We start from the raw sequence: 19,114 nt of genomic DNA, 5'->3' as shown, positions 1-19,114 counted from the left end.
GGAAAAAAGGTGTTTAAAGAAGTGAGGAAAGGGAGAAAAAGCAATATAGCTTAAAAATAGAAAGAAGCATTGCTCAAGTATTCCGCTCTTTCCCTATCCCAAATTACACCTCTAGAAGACTAGCCCTTTCTCACCCCCACAACAACAATCTTGAACAGTGGTCCACAATGAAACCAGAAAGCACAAGTAGAAAGATGGCAGCTTAGCCAGCCAGGGCATAAAGTGAGACCCTACCTCAAAAATAACCAGTACATCTCAGAGGCTGGGAGCTCATACCTATAATCCTAGCTATTCAGGAGGCTGACATTTGAGTGCCCTCAGACAGACAAACTTGAGATGCTCATGTCTCCAAATAACCAGCAAAAAGCCAGAGTGGAAGTGTGGCTCAAGTGGTAGATTGCTATTCTTGAGTAGCAAAGCTAAGCGACAGTAGGAGGCCCTGAGTTCAAACTCTAGTTTCAGCACACACATACATACATACATACATGCATGCATGCATGCATGCATACATACATGCATGCATACATACATACATACAGAGAGAGAGAGAGGGGGCGGGGGAAAGAGACAGACAGACAGACAGACAGAGAAAGAGACAGAGAGAGACAGACAGAGAGACAGAGAGACACAGAGAGAGAGACAGAGGGAGATAGAGGCAGAGACAGAGGCAGAGAGAGGGAGTTAGAGGGGGAGAGATAAAAATAGAGACAGAAGCAAATATGAGAGAGAACAACACAAAAAGGGGCTAGAAGTATGGCTCTAGTAAATGTATGCCTAATAAGTATTGCTCTGAGTTCAATGCCTAGTACCACCACCCCCTAAAACAAACAATCTCTCAGTGGCCATCACCAGGGAGTGCCCATGCCTGGATTTATCTCCATTACTTTGAGGACCAGCTGCTGTTCACACTGTGGTTGTGCTGGGCTCTTCCTTCTAGTGCCAAGTGGCATTTGACACAGGGCAGTGGAGCATAGAGGCACAATCTTAGGACGTTGTGCATGCACGCCTGCACGCACTCAGCCTTCTTACCTGTAAGGAAAGCGGTTGTTCATGACAATAAACAAATGGCCCTCACAAGGAGTCTTAGTGCCTCGATCCTTTTGATAAAAGCAGTAACCTCAAGTCCTAGTGAATGGAGCCATCTAAATTTCCTATTTACTAAAACATAAATTAAGTCAAGAGGAGAGGAAAAACCTAGGTAAGAAAAATCATTAAAGACTCTGAAAAATATCTATGATGCTCTGTGAGTGAGGAAGTTGTAAATAGTATTAAAACACAGAGAGGAAATGGAGGTAGGAGAGATGAGAAAAGCAGAGTACTAAATCACAAATAGGGATACTCATACAAAGTCACAAACCAGATTTATGCCAAGCTTTGCAAAAATCTACAGCCTAGCCTGTGTCAGGCACACAGACATCTGGAGAGTGTCACTGTGTAGAGAGTGGACTAGTTGTACAATGGGCAGGCTGCTCGTGGTGCTGGATGCTGGGATTGATCCATCAGCGCTCTGTGCAGGGATCTGATTGGTAGGGTAGGATGCAGACAGTCAAGGATATAGCTGCGTGAGGGTTTTAAAGGTCTTTAAGCACATGAGTCTCTTGTGAGCTAGATCCACATTCTAATGGATCTCTAAGGTAGCAACCCACTCCCCGAACACCAGCTGCCTGAATGATTTTGCAAATAGCTGCTACCCCTGTCCTCTTTAGTCTCTTTTTATTCTGGGTTATGTTTTCCCTTTTTAGTGTTCACTTATGCGTCTTGGAAATGCTTGAGCACTTGCTGACAAACAGGTTAATGACCACAGCAACTCCCAAACATTGGAATGAAAACCAAAAACTTTAGTCAATCCTCTCTGAAGGTTGTCTACAGCATGCCAAAATTCTGGTGGCTTAGAGATGTCCGCCTAAGTGATGGGATGTCACTTAGGCCTAAAAACAACACATTGGGAAATACGTTCTGTTGCCTGAGAAAAATATTCTAGGAAATCAAGTGTGGTTCGAAACCATCTTGGATGTATTTGGTTCTGATTTCTGATTTTAAAGGCCAGGCCCAGATGTGAGAGCTGTTGATGTCTGAATAATATAACCAGGCAATTTCCATCCCCTGAATATTGGTCAAAGAAAGATCACTTTGTGCAAATAAGTTTCAGCTGTCTGTTAGGCCTGGCTTCCATTTGGCTGACCAACTTGCCATCACAAGAGAAATGATCAGGTTCTTCATAGATAACACCATTCATTCACTTGATTTTTAGGAAGGTACTAAATGGATGGATGAAAGTACTTACTGCACGCCACACAAGTCACAAAAAGCTATGTTGCACAGTGCAAGAAAGGAGGCTCTGAGAAGAAGCTGCCAGAGTTTGAATCTAGCTTCCTTATCCTCTGGTTGCTCAATCTCATGTCCTTTCTGGAGCTGTTTCCTCTCTCATATAATATGCATAATATGAGAGAGCCAAGCATAGTGGTACATGCTTATAATCTCAGCTACTCAAGAGGCAGAAATTGAATGCTCATTTTTAGAAACCAGTTTAGGCCAGGTACAGTAATCAGATCTGTAATCCTCGCTACTAAGGAAGCTGAGATCTGAGGACTGCAGTTCAAAGCCATCCTGGGCAGGAAAGTCTGTGAGACTCTTACCACCAATTATTCACCAGAAAACTGGAAGTGGCACAGTGGCTCAAAGTGGTAGAGTGCTAGCTCTGAGCAAAAGAGCTTAGGGACAGTGCCCAGGCCCCAAGTTCAAACCCCAGGACTGACCAAAAAAATAAACAAACAAACAAACAACAACAACAAAAACCAAGCTGGGCTTGGTGGTACCCATGTACAATACAAGAGGTAGAAGTAGGAGGATTGTGGCCAGAGGTTGACTCCAGACAAATAGTGTGTTCTTACCTGAAAGATAAACTAAAGCAAAAAGGACTTGGAGGGCTTAAGTACTAGCGTACTCACTTTGCAAGTTCAAACTCCAACACCACCACCCCCAAAAATGTAGTGAAGTCCTGTCGGTCTCTCCAAGGTTCCCATGAAGCTTAAATGATCCAATCCTCATAAACCTGCTTAGAATTGCAGGTTTATGAATATTAACAGCCAAGTAATTGTTAGCTATTCCTATAGTACTCATCAAGTATATATTTCTTATTATGTCTATATGTTAGTGGGCACGCATTCTGGTTTACCTATGCATCAACACTGAAATCTTCTAAAGAAGAAAGCTTAAAGAGCCAAAGGATATTCTATGAGCAGGACTGTGTTTCCTCAGGCTCAGTGAGAATTATAGTGCCCTGTGAGTCTGACTGGATTTAGGAAAGGCAAATGCTCTCTGTATTTTCTAGAAAGAAATGTAGGAGGGGGGGGGGGGGAAGCTCTGTGACTCACTTCTCTGACCATCAAACAGAATTAGTCAGGTAATTGCTCCCTTTGTCTGCTTTGTGAGTCCAGCTCCACCCCCTTCCACATTCCTCTGTATGTGTATGCACTTGCATGTGTGTGTGTGTGTGTGTGTGTTGTGTGTGTGTACTGTATATAAGTACACACTCTTCTCTGGAATGAGCCTGATATTGTTTGAGAAATTGAAGGTTGGCATTTTTCAGGATTCATGGCATTTTCATGGGCTGTGGTGTTTTTTCATTCATAAATTCTTGTTTTTTTTTTTTAAGATAAAAGGAAATGATTGCATGGAAAAATCTTTATCTGATGGGTTTGACGGGTTCCTCTGATTCTTAAATGCCATCAAGGGGAGAGGAAAGGGAGATAAATAGTATAGGATGGGAAGAGAAGGGAGAAGATAGAGATAAGACAAAGGATAAGGAAAGGAGAGGAAGCTGTGAGAAAATACTTGACAAATTCCAACTGAAATTTTTGTCTTGCAAGCCCAAATTCTCACAGGAAACAAGGGAATCTGATCATCATTGAAGTTATTACCGTGGATAACAGATAAAAGATTTTCAGAAAAAAATTTCAAGAAACAAAATATATTTTAGGCTTAATCTTTTTTTGGTGCTATGATTCAAAGTAATTGGACACCAATAGACTTTTCTACTTACTCTGTGCCCACCAAGAGCAAAGATGAAACCCAATGTTTCCCAAACTCATGATATGAGAAATGTCATGGAATGAGGCTAAGGCCTAGGTACATTCTCATCTCAATTTCTTCCTGGCTTCAGTTCAGCTCAGGGAATATCCAAAATTCTACCTCTACCTGCTCACTTGTCTAGTGTCTTAACAATCATATTAGCTACTAAAGATCCAGATTTTTACATTAGAGAGGGATTTGTATGTACATGTGTGTGGCACTAGACATTGAATTCAGGGCTTTGTTCATTCTAGACAAGTTACAGTACCTCTGCCACTGAGGTACTAAAAAAAAATTAAATGAGTAAAATGGAAATTCTAAGAGTTAGTTACCTCAAAAATTAAAAAAAAAAGACTAAGCCCTGGGGGCTCATATCTATGATTCAGGAGTCAGAGATGTTAGGATCATGGTTCAAAGCCAGCCTGAGCAGGAAAGCCTGTGAAACTGTTATCTCCAATTAAACACCAGAAAACCAGAATTGGAACTGTGGCTCAAGGTGGTAGAGTGCTAACCTTGAGCAAAAAGAGCTTGGGGACAGAACTCATGTCCTGAGTTCAAGCCCCACAACCAACAACAACAAAAAGTTTTAAAAGGGTTGGAGGTATCATTGGTAGAGCCAAATACATGAAAGCATCAGTTTAAGTTCTGGTTCAGACCAAAGAAAAAAATTTTTTAAAGTGCAAAACCCTAGAGGGCTGCCACCTTCCTTTGTGATTATGTATTTCCACAGGGCTGGGATTGTCTCAGGGTGGAAATGGGCAGTGTGGCACTCAATCTCTAGCACCTGCCCTGCTAAAATGACCAAAGAGATTTGTCCTCCACTCTGTGCCACCTGACTACCGGTTTCGCACTTCTTTGTTCAGGGTGTGAATGTGTGCATGCATGCCCACACATCTTGATCTAGTTTAAGATTTTATGAATTTTAGTAACTTGCATACATATTTGTATTTGTGCATTGTCCAATCTTATGGCTATTTTATCCAGTAAGCCTTTAACATCATCATCATCATCATCATCATCATCACCATCACCATCATCATCATCATCATCATCATCATCACCATCATAGCCAACCAGTCCTTACTGAAATAGGGATTGTTATAACCATGTTAATTGATTTAAGGCTCATGAACAATCCCATAGGGCTTAACAAGATTGTTTATTAATGAGAAAACAGGAACACAAGAAGTTAAATAACTTGCTTAAGGTCACAGGCTAAGTAGAACTAAGATTTGAACCTATGGAGAACTGGCTCTAAAACCCATGTGCTTCTCCACTGTGTCACAGTTAGGTTTACTTGGGACCATAAGAATGAAGGAATGGGCAGTTTCTTGAGAAACTCCGAATATTTTACCATCTCATACTTTGCTATGATTCTGTACATTTACTTATAAGCTTAGAGGAAGGACCTGTACCCTAGCAATGTCGTGTCCAGGGTATATACCTGGTTCTTCCCTGGTGAGTGTCCTTCAGTGCAGGCTGCTGCTGAAGCATGCTATTTGGACATACTGGAAAGGAAGGAGATGCTACTGGCCAGTGTCACAGACTAGTGAGGAATGGACTCATGTTGGGACTGAGGGGGATACTCCCATCCATTGCCTTCTACTTCAGCTGCTCTCTAGATTCTCAATAGGCATAGGGCTTGCCCTGTGAAGGCGTCCCTCTCAGATTAGGCAGATGTACCAAAGATGGTACCAGGACCAGAATCAGTGTGCTAAAGTCAGAACTATTTTGTGGAGTCAGGTCAAGTTGCTTCTAAGAACAAGGTTGTATATTTGATCAAGAAGAGATTTGCTCTGCATTTCTAGAATCCGCCCCTTTGGAAAAAAAAGAAAAAGCAATGAAAATGACCAGGTCAAAATAAGCTAAAATAAAGTCAAAAGGATGGATCCTCTCACCCACAACCACATAGAGAAGGCAATTAAAGTAATTACTGAATCACACAACCACCACCCATATCCAGCATCATTACTCAACCCATATCACCAAGGAGACACCCATTAACCTAATCTCTGAGACATACATTACAAATAAAGAGATGCAGATATGATCAATGAACACAATAATTCAAAGCAGAAACACAGATACTGCCACAGAACAATACTCAAATTCCTCCAACTCAGTGTTACACAAAGTGCAGTCCCTTCCACACAATACCACAAAGCACCAAGTAACAAACGGGCAGCCAGCTGCTGGAATGTGTCGACACAATGTGAAACATGGTAACACAGCACAATCCACTCCTCCCCATCCCATAGGTCATCCGGTACACAAAGGCCGAAGTCATGTGATCACTGGCATGATGGGAAACATTGGTCAGCCACACACAGAGTTAAGAGCCAGCATTGCAACACCCAAATCCACTGCACACCGTAAAGAAAAGCAGTCACGGCCATAGAATCCCCAAGCTCAGTACAGCTGCCAGGAAACAACAGCACTATCTCTTCAGCAGGTGGATGTGTCTAGACCATCACCTCCAATAAGGCCCTCGGGCTCATGTTGCTAGTGAGAGACTAAACTGTCCCCTGAGCCTGCTTCTTGAGACAGGACAAATCAGCTTATTCTGGTTGAGGTTTAATAAGACTTCACTGTTACCGAAAATGACAGAGCTCCAGGGATAGAGGGAAAGGTTGGAGATGGAGGGATAGTTTGCCAAGGTGGGTACAGGAATTCCCCTCCGACTCCTGTCTTCTGTGGCCATTCCTGAGCTGAAGCCCTCTTGCTGGGTGTTCACTGAGTATCGATTCAGTCTGCAAGCAATTTTAATATTTCTTCAGGGACTTTCCAGCAACAGCACAAGTCATTAATTCACCCTCCCAAATTGCTTATTCAATAGCAGGAACATGGCTCCTGAATAAAGTCCCAGAATTTATGTGACTTGCACGAGTCAGGAGGTCAAACAACTGTTATGGAGCGAAGTTAAAAATCCAAATAAAATATTGACACTTTTTTGGGGAGGGGGAGGAAGGGAAGCCAAGGTATTTAAAATAGGTTTTTGTTGCAATGCCCCCAGGATAAAGAATGGAAGGAGACTGAAGACAAGTTGGAGTTTATAAAATCAATGGAATTTATTGCACATCTACTTGGCATTTAATAATTCTCTCATTTCCACATCCCCCACCCTCACCCCATCCTGACCATATACAGAGAGATACACAGGTATACAAATGCACATTTATGCACATCAATACTGCTGCACTGGACCAATATAAAAACACAATTGTGGTGTGGGACTCTCAAACACTCTGAGAAGGGAGCAATGATGGCTGTAGAATTTCACCGTGGCTTACATATTTAACAGAAGTAAGCATAACTATAACTTGGCAGATATTCATGAAGTCAGAATGATAAACATATCCATTGTTATAAATCTTAGATCTATGCATTATAGCAGACATGGAAATACACTGATCATAGAAATAGTTTCTAAAAGTATAGAAACACATCTATATGCAGTATCATCAAATGATCACAGATGTGATTTAGAAATTGTCTGTTTGAAGCACAAGCTTAATGCTGGCCAAATTAGACCGTGGTAAATGCACAGGAGTCATAAGTATGTACAGAATCACAGCCAAGGGTAATCTCTGCTAACTGTCTACAGATACATTTTCTCCTTGTCCAGGTCATACATGTAACACATGTAAACACATGTTACATAGGATGTAACATGCCCAATTAGTGACTAGATGCAAAGAAACATTGATACAGAAATTTCCAGAAGAGTTCATATCATTCATCTTTCCGCTATTAAAGTCACAGGCCTGGATCTAAAGTCTGTTTTCAATGCTATTATGAATGTGATCTGTGGGGCGGGGAGTTTGGCCTAATAGTAGAGTGCTTGCCTAGCATGCATGAAGACCTGGGTTCAATTCCTCGGTACCACATACATAGAAAAAAAAAAGCTGGAAATAGTGCTGTGGCTCAAGTGGTAGAGATCTAGCCTTGAGAAAGCCCAAGGACAGTGCCTAGGCCCTGAGTTCAAGCCCCAGGATTGGCCAAAAAAAAAAAAGTTAAAAAAAAAAAAGAATATAACCTTTGGCAAGTTGAGTTGTCTCTTAGGTAAAATAGAGAGCATGTGTGTTTGATAGAGTTGTCATTGGGATTTAAATGAGAAAATGCATTTATTCGAATGCCTGTTGTACAATACATATGAAGTAAATACTAGTTATAACTTTTACTATAATTACATGTACCTCTTCTATAGATATCTAGTCTTTCATTCTATCATCCATTGCATGTGTGCGTGCGCGCGCACGTGCGGGCCACCAAGGCTTGCTAGTACGAGGGGACTTGTACTCCTTGTTTGCCTTTTTTAGCTCATGGTGGTGCTCTACCATTTGAGCCATACCTTCAGTCTGGCTTTTTGCTGATTTTTGGACATATAGTCTCTCAGACTCTTTTCTGCTCAGGTTGGCTTCAAATGCTAATCCTCAAATCTCAGCCTTCTCAGTTGCTCAGATTACAGTCAATGAACCACCAGTGCTCAGCTCCATCTGTTCTTGATATGGGTAACTTATTCTACCTAGTGGTTAGCAGTGTAGGTTCTAAGTTTAAACCCAAGTTTAAATTCTGGTTCTGTTCTATAACACATGTATGGCCTCAGGCAAGACTCTCTGAGTCTCAGCTTCCACACCTGTAGACTAAGGATGATAGTTTCCATAGGTAGTTGAGAGGTTAAATTTAAAAATCTGTGGGAAATGCTCAGCACAATGCCTGTCACATAGTAAGCATTTGTTAGCACAGAGTCCCTTAAGATTTTATTTTGATAATAATATCAATTTGCTGTTCAATGTACATTTACTACATACATTATGCTTTGTCCTATTGGTTGTTAGGTAGTGAAATAAAAATAGATGTGACATCTGCCTTTGTAGAGCTTAGAGTCCAGGGGAAAACTGAGGGAGAACTGAGAAGCAGAGAAAGGAGGCTTTAGCTCTGTGCTGGCCCCCGAGGGAAAGAAGGGACCAGAGAGAAATAGATTGGAAGAGACAGAGGGGGGAAGATTTTGAAGGCCAGGCTGAGAAAATCTGAATTTCTCCTGTGGGGTTTAGGCTCATCACATTCTTTCAGAAAGAGATAGAGGCTATTGAATGATTGCCTTTGAATTCCAAGTAAGTAGGTAAGATGTGACAAGGGCTAGAGACAGGGAGGCTAGGAAGTTGTTATCAGGCCCCATGTCATTGCTGCAAGGATGGATGGTCCTTTAGCCTTCTTTCTATTCTCATAGAAAGCTAGTTATCCCTGTAGAGGGACAAGGAAAATGGAGAGACACAGAATGGGAGATTTGCTCCCAGTAGTGGGGATCCAGTGTCCATTATATCAGATAGTTCCCAAGTCTCTGGAGTCTCCCAAGCAGGACTGTGGGCTGGACAACTGGTAGACCCCAGCTCTAGCTGGGAACTCTCACAGATGAGGGCAGAGTCGGTGGTGAGACAATCTAGTCTGGTCACGCTCTGGGCTTGGCATGCACTGCAGACTGGTTTCCAAATGGTTAGTTAAACACATTGCCCCTTAATTTTTAAACCTATGCATATCTTGAAGCTAAATCAATCCATATGCTTATCATTCATCATATAAACCATCACTATTGCCCCCTTGGGCCAGTCCCATGGCCCATCTAGCCTAGTAAATTGTCTTTGGCCTGGGCTCCTGGGGACACATGATAGAAAGATTATTGCCCTCAACGCCAGTCTTAGAGGGTTAAGTTGATGCAGCAACTATTTGTGGTATCTTAAATAAACGCTGAAAATCCAGTTTTATTTTACTTTTAATCTAGAGCTTAGTTTTGCAGAGGAACTGATAGATTCTTGGATTTGGATGATTACATTACAATCCTGATAAACAGATGGTAAGAAATGTGGACCAATGGTGTACGAGTAAGGAACTTTCTTCACTAAGACTTCTTTCCAATTCTCTCAAGGACCCCCAGGGTAACTAGCAGATGGTTCCCTCATACCCTAGATTAAACTAATCTCAAATAATGGAGAGCTCAGAAATTCTAATTTAGGTCTGAGGATGGACACGGGAATATGCATTTCAGCAAATATCCTGGGAAATTCTAATGCAACTAATTCAAAGACCATAGTTTGGGGACACCCTTCTGCAAGCTTTTTGATAGGACTTTCATTTTTTTCATATTTAATTATGACTTCTGAGAAGTGGTAAAAGGGACAGAAGTTCTCAACACCTTTGAGAAGAGCCCTGGAAACCTGGAACCTGTCTCCAGCTAGGTCTAGAATGGTAAGGCCTGCTCCTAGCTCTGAAGAATAGCCAGGTTCTCAAAGATGGCAGGCTTATGCACAGAACCCTGTCATATGGCCAGTTGTCCAAACCAAAACCTGCAGGGTCTGTGCATAAGCCTTGCCAACACCCCTAAACTGCTTTAACCATAGAATCAAAACCTATAAGAATAGGCCTTGGGAGCAAGATACCAAGAATCCACATGTATCTACTATATACTTGTATATATCATATGAAGCAGCTTATTCTAGAGTACACAGCCTACTTCAAGGTCTAAAAGTAAAAAAAAAATGAGTATCTGACAAGGGGAAAAAATCCTTCCTGGTCTGTAAAAATTAAGGGAACTCGAAGATAGAGAATATTTCAGACTAGCTGGCCCTACTGCCATGGAGCCAGACAGGTGGTAGGTGGGACCTCTGCCAATGATTTCAAGCTGCCTGAATGTTGTACACTGGATCATTCTAAAACCATATTTGCTTCAGCAAAGGATATTTTACTCTCTGTATATAGGTGATTGGTTTAACTTGAATCCTTAAGAGCTGTCTCTATCAGGCAGGTGCGCTTGGCTTGGCCCTGAGGCAAGTGAGCAAATAGCTAGAGACTTTCCACTGCAGATCCTCAGTGAGATGTCATAGATCTCCCAGGAAGTCTTTGTTTCCTGAAAGTGGTGCCTATTCCTGAGAACTTTAAGGAACTGGAATCTTCTCCTCTGTATATGGTAGAAGGAGAAAAATGGAATTCCTCCTTTCCCTTCTCCACAGGAAACAGCAATCATTCTACACATGACCTTCCCATTGACAGACCTGACATGTTCCATGTGGATTCTTGATATCTTGCTTCCAAGGCCCTTTGAGCAAACCAGTGTTATATAAAAAAAAAAGTATGAGGAAATGGCACTGTGGCTCAAGGGCAGTAGGGCAGTAGCCTTGAGCTGAAAAGCTCAGGGACAGATCCCAGGCCCAGAGTTCAAGTCCCATGACTGGCAAAAAAAAAAAAAAGGTTTGAAGCTAGCCCATTTTTCCTGTTCTTCTGAGAAGCAATTATAAAGTTGGGAAGACAGTTTGTTCCAGGCAGCTGGGCAGGATCTCATGGGTACATGCTTGGAGATATCACATACACATATTGTCCTTGGCTGGTTCCAGTCGATATAATTGTTCCCATTCTCTAGTGAGAAATTCTGATGTTTGAGGGAGAGCCTTACCCGTCACCTCTCAGAATGTGGAGCTGAGGCAAGAATCTAGGAGTTTGAATTCTGGACTTTTGAGTGTCTGTTTCTGAAAGCAATATAGTTAAGTGAGTGATGGCATGAGGTCTAAAGTTAGTCTACTTAAATTCAAATGTCAGATTTGCCATTGATAAATGGATGATGGTAAGCAAATATGCCCTGACTATAAAATGGGTATTATAAGGAGTAAATGAACTATTTGTTTAAAATATAGTTAGAATGTTGTCTAGCACATAGGAAATACTTAGTAGACAGTAGGTCTTATAACCAGAGCCTCTGTTGAAGAATCATAGCTCCTTGAAGTCCTGACGAGCCTAATCTTGAAAATGCTGTCACCTCACTCCTTCCAAGGTGAGCTGTCTGAAGTCACCTCAATGCTAATAGGACCTCTTCTCATTTCCACCTCAGGGGAAGTTTTTGCACATCATTTGTTATCATATAATGTAGGACAATATAATATTATACATAACATAACATGATATGATGGGTAGGTTAACTTGGAAACCCTGAGGCAGACCGTGGATGGATGGATAGATGAATAGATACATTTGTACTAAGTATACATACATTATATCATTGTATTGATTTGTAAAAAGTTCCCGGTCTGCCTGGCTGTAATGAGATTTTTGAACTTTGCGTGGCGATCAATGAGAGGAATATTATTGGCCTGGAGAATTGATATACCTGCTCTCACTGGCTTGTTCTGCTCCCAGGCTGCCCCGGCCCCCCAGGTGTACGATTCCAGCAGACACTTAACCTTTTTTACAGTGTCATCAGGCTAAAAGGAATCTAATAGTGACACAGGACTTGTGCTCAGCACTCTGCCACTATTGCTTTCCTGTCACAAATAATTTATAGCCTTCTATTTCCATCCTGGTGACTGCACCCCAGCCCTGCCTCTTGCTTTCCCCCAGCTCCCAGAAATCAATAAACTCACAGCCACAGTGGGACTTCAGGGTGCAAGGAGATGGACAGATGGACAAAGAGAGGGAGATGGAGAGAGGGGTGGAGAAAGATGGAGAAGGAGAGACAGACAGAGAAGTAATCCATGAAAGGAAGAAGAGGAAAAGGGGTGCCGATAGATAGTGTGAGTCTCCCCTGAGCTATCTTGAAAGGCCGCAGAAGCCCTCTGCTCTGTCTTCACAAGTTTGATAGACTGTTGCCGAGGCCTTCCATTCAGATTTACAGAGCCAGTGAAAATGTTTCCGTCTCAAGGTAATGGGAGGTAGAGGCCTCCTGGGATTTAACCAAAGAATTGACCTCACTACCAGCCTTATCATCCTTTAAAGCTCTGCCACATTCCTGCACCCCCACCTCCTGCCACCTCTGAGGTTCCCAGGCAGGGCTTAATTCAGTCCCCAGTCTGTCCTCTTGGGAGACTTTCTGATGCAGCCTCTTTTGGGGTCATCCTGTTCCCCCTGCTATAGCTGTTTCCTATCTTCTCCATGCTCTTCTACGGGTGTCAATAGTATCTGTATTGACAAGGCTGGGGTAGAGAGGCCCTCTGCTTTTCCCTGGCTCAGCCTTAAATTGAAAGCAACCATGACTGGGAGTTGACTATAGAAATAATAATACTAGGGAACATTATTATTATCGCCAGCACTTATTGAACCAATCACCATTCTAATCACTTTATGTGGATTATTCTACTTAATAATCAGTTGAGGCCTGGAAAGTACATCATCATATTACCTTATTTTACAGAGAAGAGAACAAGAAATTGCCAAGGTTTCACAGGCAGTATATCACAGAGCTGAGATTCTGGCTCAGGCAGGCTGAGCCTGAAGCTATACAAGGGTCTACCCTTATGAGTGTGAGATCTAAGAGCTTGACAGTCCATGCTGGATATAGGCCAAAGCCCAGGGAAGGCCGCATGCTCATCTGAAATGGGTGAAGCAAGAGCCTCCCGGGGTAGGAAAATCTACTGGGAAGTAGGGAGCAGCACCATTCTCTTTATGCCACTCTCAAGTAGGGATGTGCTATGCTAGGAACTTTGCCTTCCAGGCCAAACCTACCTAGAACTCTAGAAAATACAGATGTGTCTGGCTGACTTTTGGGACCAAGAATGAAAAAGAACTGGAGATGGAATAGGAAGAACGTGAGAAAATGCCCCAAGGAGTCATCCTAAGCCATTGTTTTATGCTTTAACCCTTAGGAACATTTCCCACAAGTTGTTTGGTTGTATATGAGATGGCATGGGATAGCCATCAGGTGTCCATGACTCTTGCTCTTAAACTCTCCATTTAGTTTTGGCTAGACCCCACTGCCTGAGCTTGTAGACAGACACCAATGGATTAGTGACTTGCAGCAGGCACCCTGCCCAACTCCTCTCGCATGCACCACCAAGCCGCTGTCAGGATCTAGTGATTTTCCATCACTTGCTGCCTTAGCTAAATCTGTACCAGTGCCCCAGGGGTCAGAGGGCCCTGGGTAACAAAGACAGAAACTCCACCAGCCTGTCCAGTTATCTGTCTCCCCAAGCCCTTGCCCTGGCCTTCTTCATCCAGAGCCCACTGGCCCAAACAGAGCCACCACAGGCTCTGCAACACCCTAGAAGTCTGTGCTGCCCTGAATCAGGAAGGACTTCTAAGCTACCTAACATCCTTCTGGGGTTTTCTTGTAGATGAGCCTACACTGTTCCCAGCTACTGTCTGATCTTTCCCACGGTTATCAGGCTCCCAACCTTCTCCCCAACTCTTCAGAGATTACCTAACTTCAGGTTTACTGAGAGCAAACAGCCATAAAAACTCTTTTTCAAAGCTTTTGCTGTGCTTGGCTAACCCTCCGCTCCACTGCCCCCACCTTGTTCTGCCCTCCTCTGTCTCCACAGTCTCTTTGGCAGCATCAGACTTTCCCTCTGCATGGATTTTTCCTGCTTTGGCCCACAAAAGTGTCCAGATCTTTCCTGTACTGAAACACTCTCTGTACATTCCACAGCCAGGTCTGTTCTCTGCCTTTCATAGAGCTGGCTTACTGTCTTTGTCTTCTGGTTCTAGGTGCTCCCTCACCCTGCTCTACCTGGTTCCTACTCCATCCACTAGGATGACACTTTGCTCTCCTGTGTCACTAATAGCTGTCCAAATACTGAAGTGTGGGCTTCTTCTTATACACAGATCCTGTTATTCAGTCTTTAGGTTGCCAATGGCATAACAGATTACTGTCCTGAAACACTGGATGGCAAGGGTCTCATTCCTACCGCTTGCAAGTAGTTAGTATAAGCTGGTTGAAACTGAAGCTGGTTGAACTGGCTCATGGCTTACGATTCACCTGGCTGGTTGAGGTGAACTTGGTTTAAGATTCAGTGGCCTAGCACTTCCCTATCTACTTTCCTTAGTTTAGGTCATTGGAAAAGCATTCTTTCCCAAATCTGGAGGACTATGAGAGGGTCCCAGCTGGTGGGAATGCAGACCAGTTCAGCCACTCTGGAAAGCAGTGTAGAGGTTTCTTAAAGAACTGAAAATAAACCTTCCCTACGATCCCGCCATACCACTTCTGGGCATCTATCCTGAACACCATGACCCAAGATATTATAAAGACACCTGCTCAGCTATGTTCATCTCTGCACTATTCACAATAGCCAGACGATGGAAACAATCCAGATGCCCTACTACAGATGAATGGATACAGAAAATGTGGTATATATACACAATGGAATTCTACATAGCCAACAGACAAGATAAAATAATGGCATTCGCAGGGAAGTGCATGAATCTAGAGCGAATCATGTTGAGTGAGACAAGTCAAGACCTAAGGAACAAAAGGCACGTGGTATCCTTAATATGTAGCTATTAAATCCAAAGAGTACAAGAGCGAGGACTCAATAACTGCACACCCAAAGCTATGGACATGGTAATGGAAATATAAACATAACTATATAGATATAAAAACCTCTGACTCTACAGACACAATGTTTTATTTTCTAAAATTAATATGTTTCTATGACATACAAACCCTTAGCCTAATTGTGATTAAGTTCTAAATACTAAGTCCCAGTGATTGTAAATAGAGATTCCCTCCTTGAACACTTGTATGTTAAACTTGTCATTTAAAATATGATGTAAAAATCAACGTTAATAAATTCTTTAAAAAAATTAAAAAATAAAAAAAAATTTTTTAAATTAAAAAAAAAAAAGAAAAACTAGCTCCAAAATGATCTCTAGACACAGCAGGGCCTGGTACCAGAAGGCATCAAGTTGAGGAAGGAAAAGGAAGTTGGGCAACCAGCCACTAGAGAAGCTGCCACCCTCCAGAAAGAGAATGGTTGCTGTGTTCCATTCAGCCTTCTGCCCCATCTTTGCTACAAGAGCTCCAGGGATGAGGATGAAGCTGAGGAGCCTAGGAGGGAACTGGCCAGGAATGTGTGATGTGTGATCTGTTGTGATGCTGTTGCAGGATCATCCGGACCAAAGTTCAGCAGCCTTTCCACCCGACACCGGATGGGGCAGGGACAGGAGTGACTGCCCCTGGCCACACCATTGGTAAGAGGGCTCTGGGAAAGGGGAATGACAACCTGGCATAGGAAAGCCAATATACAAGACCAGTCCTGGGAGTTGCCCACTTCAGTGCCTCCAGAGCCTGCCACGTTTCCTAAGCCTTTCTATTACTGAGCTCCTAGAGGCCAGAGTCTCCCTGAGATCCTCCGGCCTGTCCTCTAACTTGGCTTAGTCTATGCTATCTCTCTATAACTTATTTTCAGTAATTCTTCTTTCTTTTGCTCTGTCACCTTTGATTATGTATTTTCTTTTGTCCTTTATATCTACTTTCTTACTTTATCTTTTTTTTTTTTCCTGACAGTCCTGCTGTTTGAATTCAGCTATCCTTAGGTTTTTCCTCAAGGCCAGCACTCTACCACTTGGACCACTGCACCACTTAAGGCTTTTTTCTGTGTATGTGGTACCAAGGAATCAAACCTGGGGTTTCATGCATGCTAGGCAAGCACTCTACCAGTAGGCCATGCTCCAAGCCCCTTACTTCATCTTTTTTTTTTCTTTTTTTGCCAGTCCTGGGCTTGAGCTCAGGGCCTGAGCACTGTCCTTGGACTTTCTCAAGACTAGAGCTCAGCACCACTTCTGGATTTTTTTCTAGGTATGTGGTACCAAGGAATCGAACCCAGGTCTTCGTGCATGCTAGGCAAACACTCAACCACTAGGCCAAATTCCCAGCCCTCTCACTTCATCTTTGTATTTTAAATTATCCTTCTTTTTTTTTAATCCCAACCTCTTCTCCTTTCTATTCTTTGTTCTCTTCTCTCCCTACCCTCTTCTCCATTCTATCCCTCCCCTCTTCTCTGTCCTCTCCACTCCCTTCTTTCCCTTCCCTTCTAACCGTCTTCTCTTTCTTCCCCTACCCACCCCACCCCTGTCCTCTCCTATGTGTGACTCTAAGTCTGTCCCTTTTTCTGTTTTCCCTTCTCATGATCTCTCTTCCCTTAGACTCTTTCTCCAGATTTCTTTCCCTTTCTTTCTTTCTTTCTTTCTTTCTTTCTTTCTTTCTTTCTTTCTTTCTTCCTTTTGTCAGTCATGGGGCTTGAACTCAAGGCCTGAGCACTGTCCCTGTACCTTCTCAAGGCTAGAACTCTACCACTTGAGCCACAACACCACTTCCAGCTTTTTCTATGTATGTGGTGCCAAGGAATCGAACTCTGGCCTTTGTGCATGCTAGGAAAGCACTCTACCACTAGGCCAAATTCCCAGCCCCTGGAGCTCTACCACTTTAAGACACAGCCCTACTTCCAGTTTTCTGGTGGTTAATTAGAGATAAGCATCTAATGGGATTTCCTTCCCCAGACTAGCTTTGAACTGAGTCTCAGATCTCAACCTCCTAAGTAACTAAGTATACAGGTGTGAGCTACAGGGCCTGGCTTCTCCTGATTTCTTTGTCTCTGCCTCATCCATGATATAGCATTTTTGCTTCTCTCCAACCTTCTTGGTTCTTGACTCATACTCAGGGTCTTTCAAAGATATGTGCCAGACCTGTCAAAACACCTGCTGGCATGTTCTCCCATCACATGAACACATACTAACTGATCTTTGGCCCAGTGGTATTTCATGCTGTTGTCACCGTAGATGAGGCCTGGGATCCAAGGAAATGGATTATACTGCTCTTGGCAGCCATCTCTTTCTCTCCTGACCAACAGGAAGTAGAAATGACTGGTCCCAACCCTCCTGGAGTTGGCAGGAGCCTTTGTTTACCAGGCCTGTGTAACAGTGTGTGCTGGGAGGGAGGGTTGAGCCAGGCTGTACCTGAGCTGACCATGGCAGAGTGAATGGGGTCATAGTCTGTCCCCTGAAGGGGAATTTAGGAACTTCTGAAGTGATTTCAAGACCAAAAGCAACTGAGGTGGAAAGGTAGAAGAGAGAAACTGTGCTTCTGGGAAGTATTCAGACCAGCTTTGAGTTTCCCAGAGTCAGAAACAGAATTATCAGAAAGCTTTAGGTTCCAAATTGTAGCTGTTAAAAACTCTGCTCAGGAGACAGGAACAATGAGTTGGGGTTTGGGAGGAAAAATTGGCCCAGACCCGAATTGGATGTGCTATTCCAGAGGGTATTCAAAGAGCCATGCTCCCCACAAAGCCATCAAAGCACTTTCTAGACTAAACCAACCTTGGGGTTTCCTGGGCTTATACACAGTCTAACTACAGAGAAGGCACTCCAGGGCCCAGTGAAAACCATAGGTTTTTCACTACTTAGTGTGGGCTAAACAGGAAGAATGACAGCCTAAAATGGCGTGCGAGTCCATGTTTCCTCCAGTAAGCCTCAGGAAAAAGGGGTCTCTAGGCTCCACACCCCTCCTTCTGTCCTCTGCTTCTTTCTGCCCCCGGCCATGGGGCTTTGGCCTGAGATCACACCTGCTATCCTGATGCCATTTCCTTCTTCTTCTTGTCCAGTCCCCAGCACTGCCTCCCCTCCTGTTTCCAGCGCCTCTAATGACCCAGTGGGATCCTACTCCATCAATGGGATCCTAGGGATACCTCGCTCCAATGGTGAGAAGAGGAAACGTGATGAAGGTAGGGAGGAGGGAAGAGGTTTGGCTTCCCCTTTGCATGCTTTGTCCTTGGACTCAGAGCTCCGGTTTCCTCCTGGCCTTGCAGCTGCTCTGTTGTGAGATCAGTTTTAGTTGCAAAGCCTAGGTACCCCCACTGTCCTGCTGGCTCCTGGAGAGAGGGAGGGAGGCTGGTGGGGCCACCAGCTTCGCCATCTGCTCAGCCCTGAGGGCCTCACCTTCTGCTAAGACACACCCCATCTATCCCTATGGAATGCCAGGAGGAGACATGTGAACCTTTTACCTTAGGAGGTTGTGGGGACAGCTGGTCTGTGACCAAGGATGAAAGGCCAACTGACTTTGTCCTCACTTGATCCCAACCCATCGGAAGGTACTGGGTGATGTCATGTGTAGCTGGCTGTGAGTTTTGTTTTTTTTCTCTGCCCTCACTAAAATCACTTAGGGAGCTGGACTCTCCATGAGAGTGTATCACTCTGGTTCCCCACTGGCCTATCTCTTTCTTCCCCTGCAGCCCTCAAGGCATAGCCAAGTGATTAAGCTATGAATTAAAGGGAATGAGCAATGAAGAGGAGA

The 19,114-nt window shown here is 43.4% G+C and overlaps 1 protein-coding gene across 1 annotated transcript in view; it reads left to right on the top strand.

The window, feature by feature from the left end:
• LOC150053941 (uncharacterized) overlaps positions 1-19,114 on the top strand; it is a 59,968-nt gene that overhangs the window by 12,322 nt on the left and 28,532 nt on the right. Inside the window, exons 4-5 of the mRNA XM_090345520.1 lie at positions 15,932-16,017; positions 18,426-18,545. Of these exons, the coding sequence (XP_090201646.1) occupies positions 15,932-16,017; positions 18,426-18,545 (206 nt within the window). The remainder of the gene's footprint in view (positions 1-15,931; positions 16,018-18,425; positions 18,546-19,114) is intronic.

This window comes from Megascapheus bottae, chromosome 15 (genome assembly GCF_031878675.1).
Source record: "Megascapheus bottae isolate mThoBot1 chromosome 15, mThoBot2.hap1, whole genome shotgun sequence".
NCBI classification, from domain to species: domain Eukaryota; kingdom Metazoa; phylum Chordata; class Mammalia; order Rodentia; family Geomyidae; genus Megascapheus; species Megascapheus bottae.
This window is presented reverse-complemented; position numbering and strand designations above follow the sequence as displayed.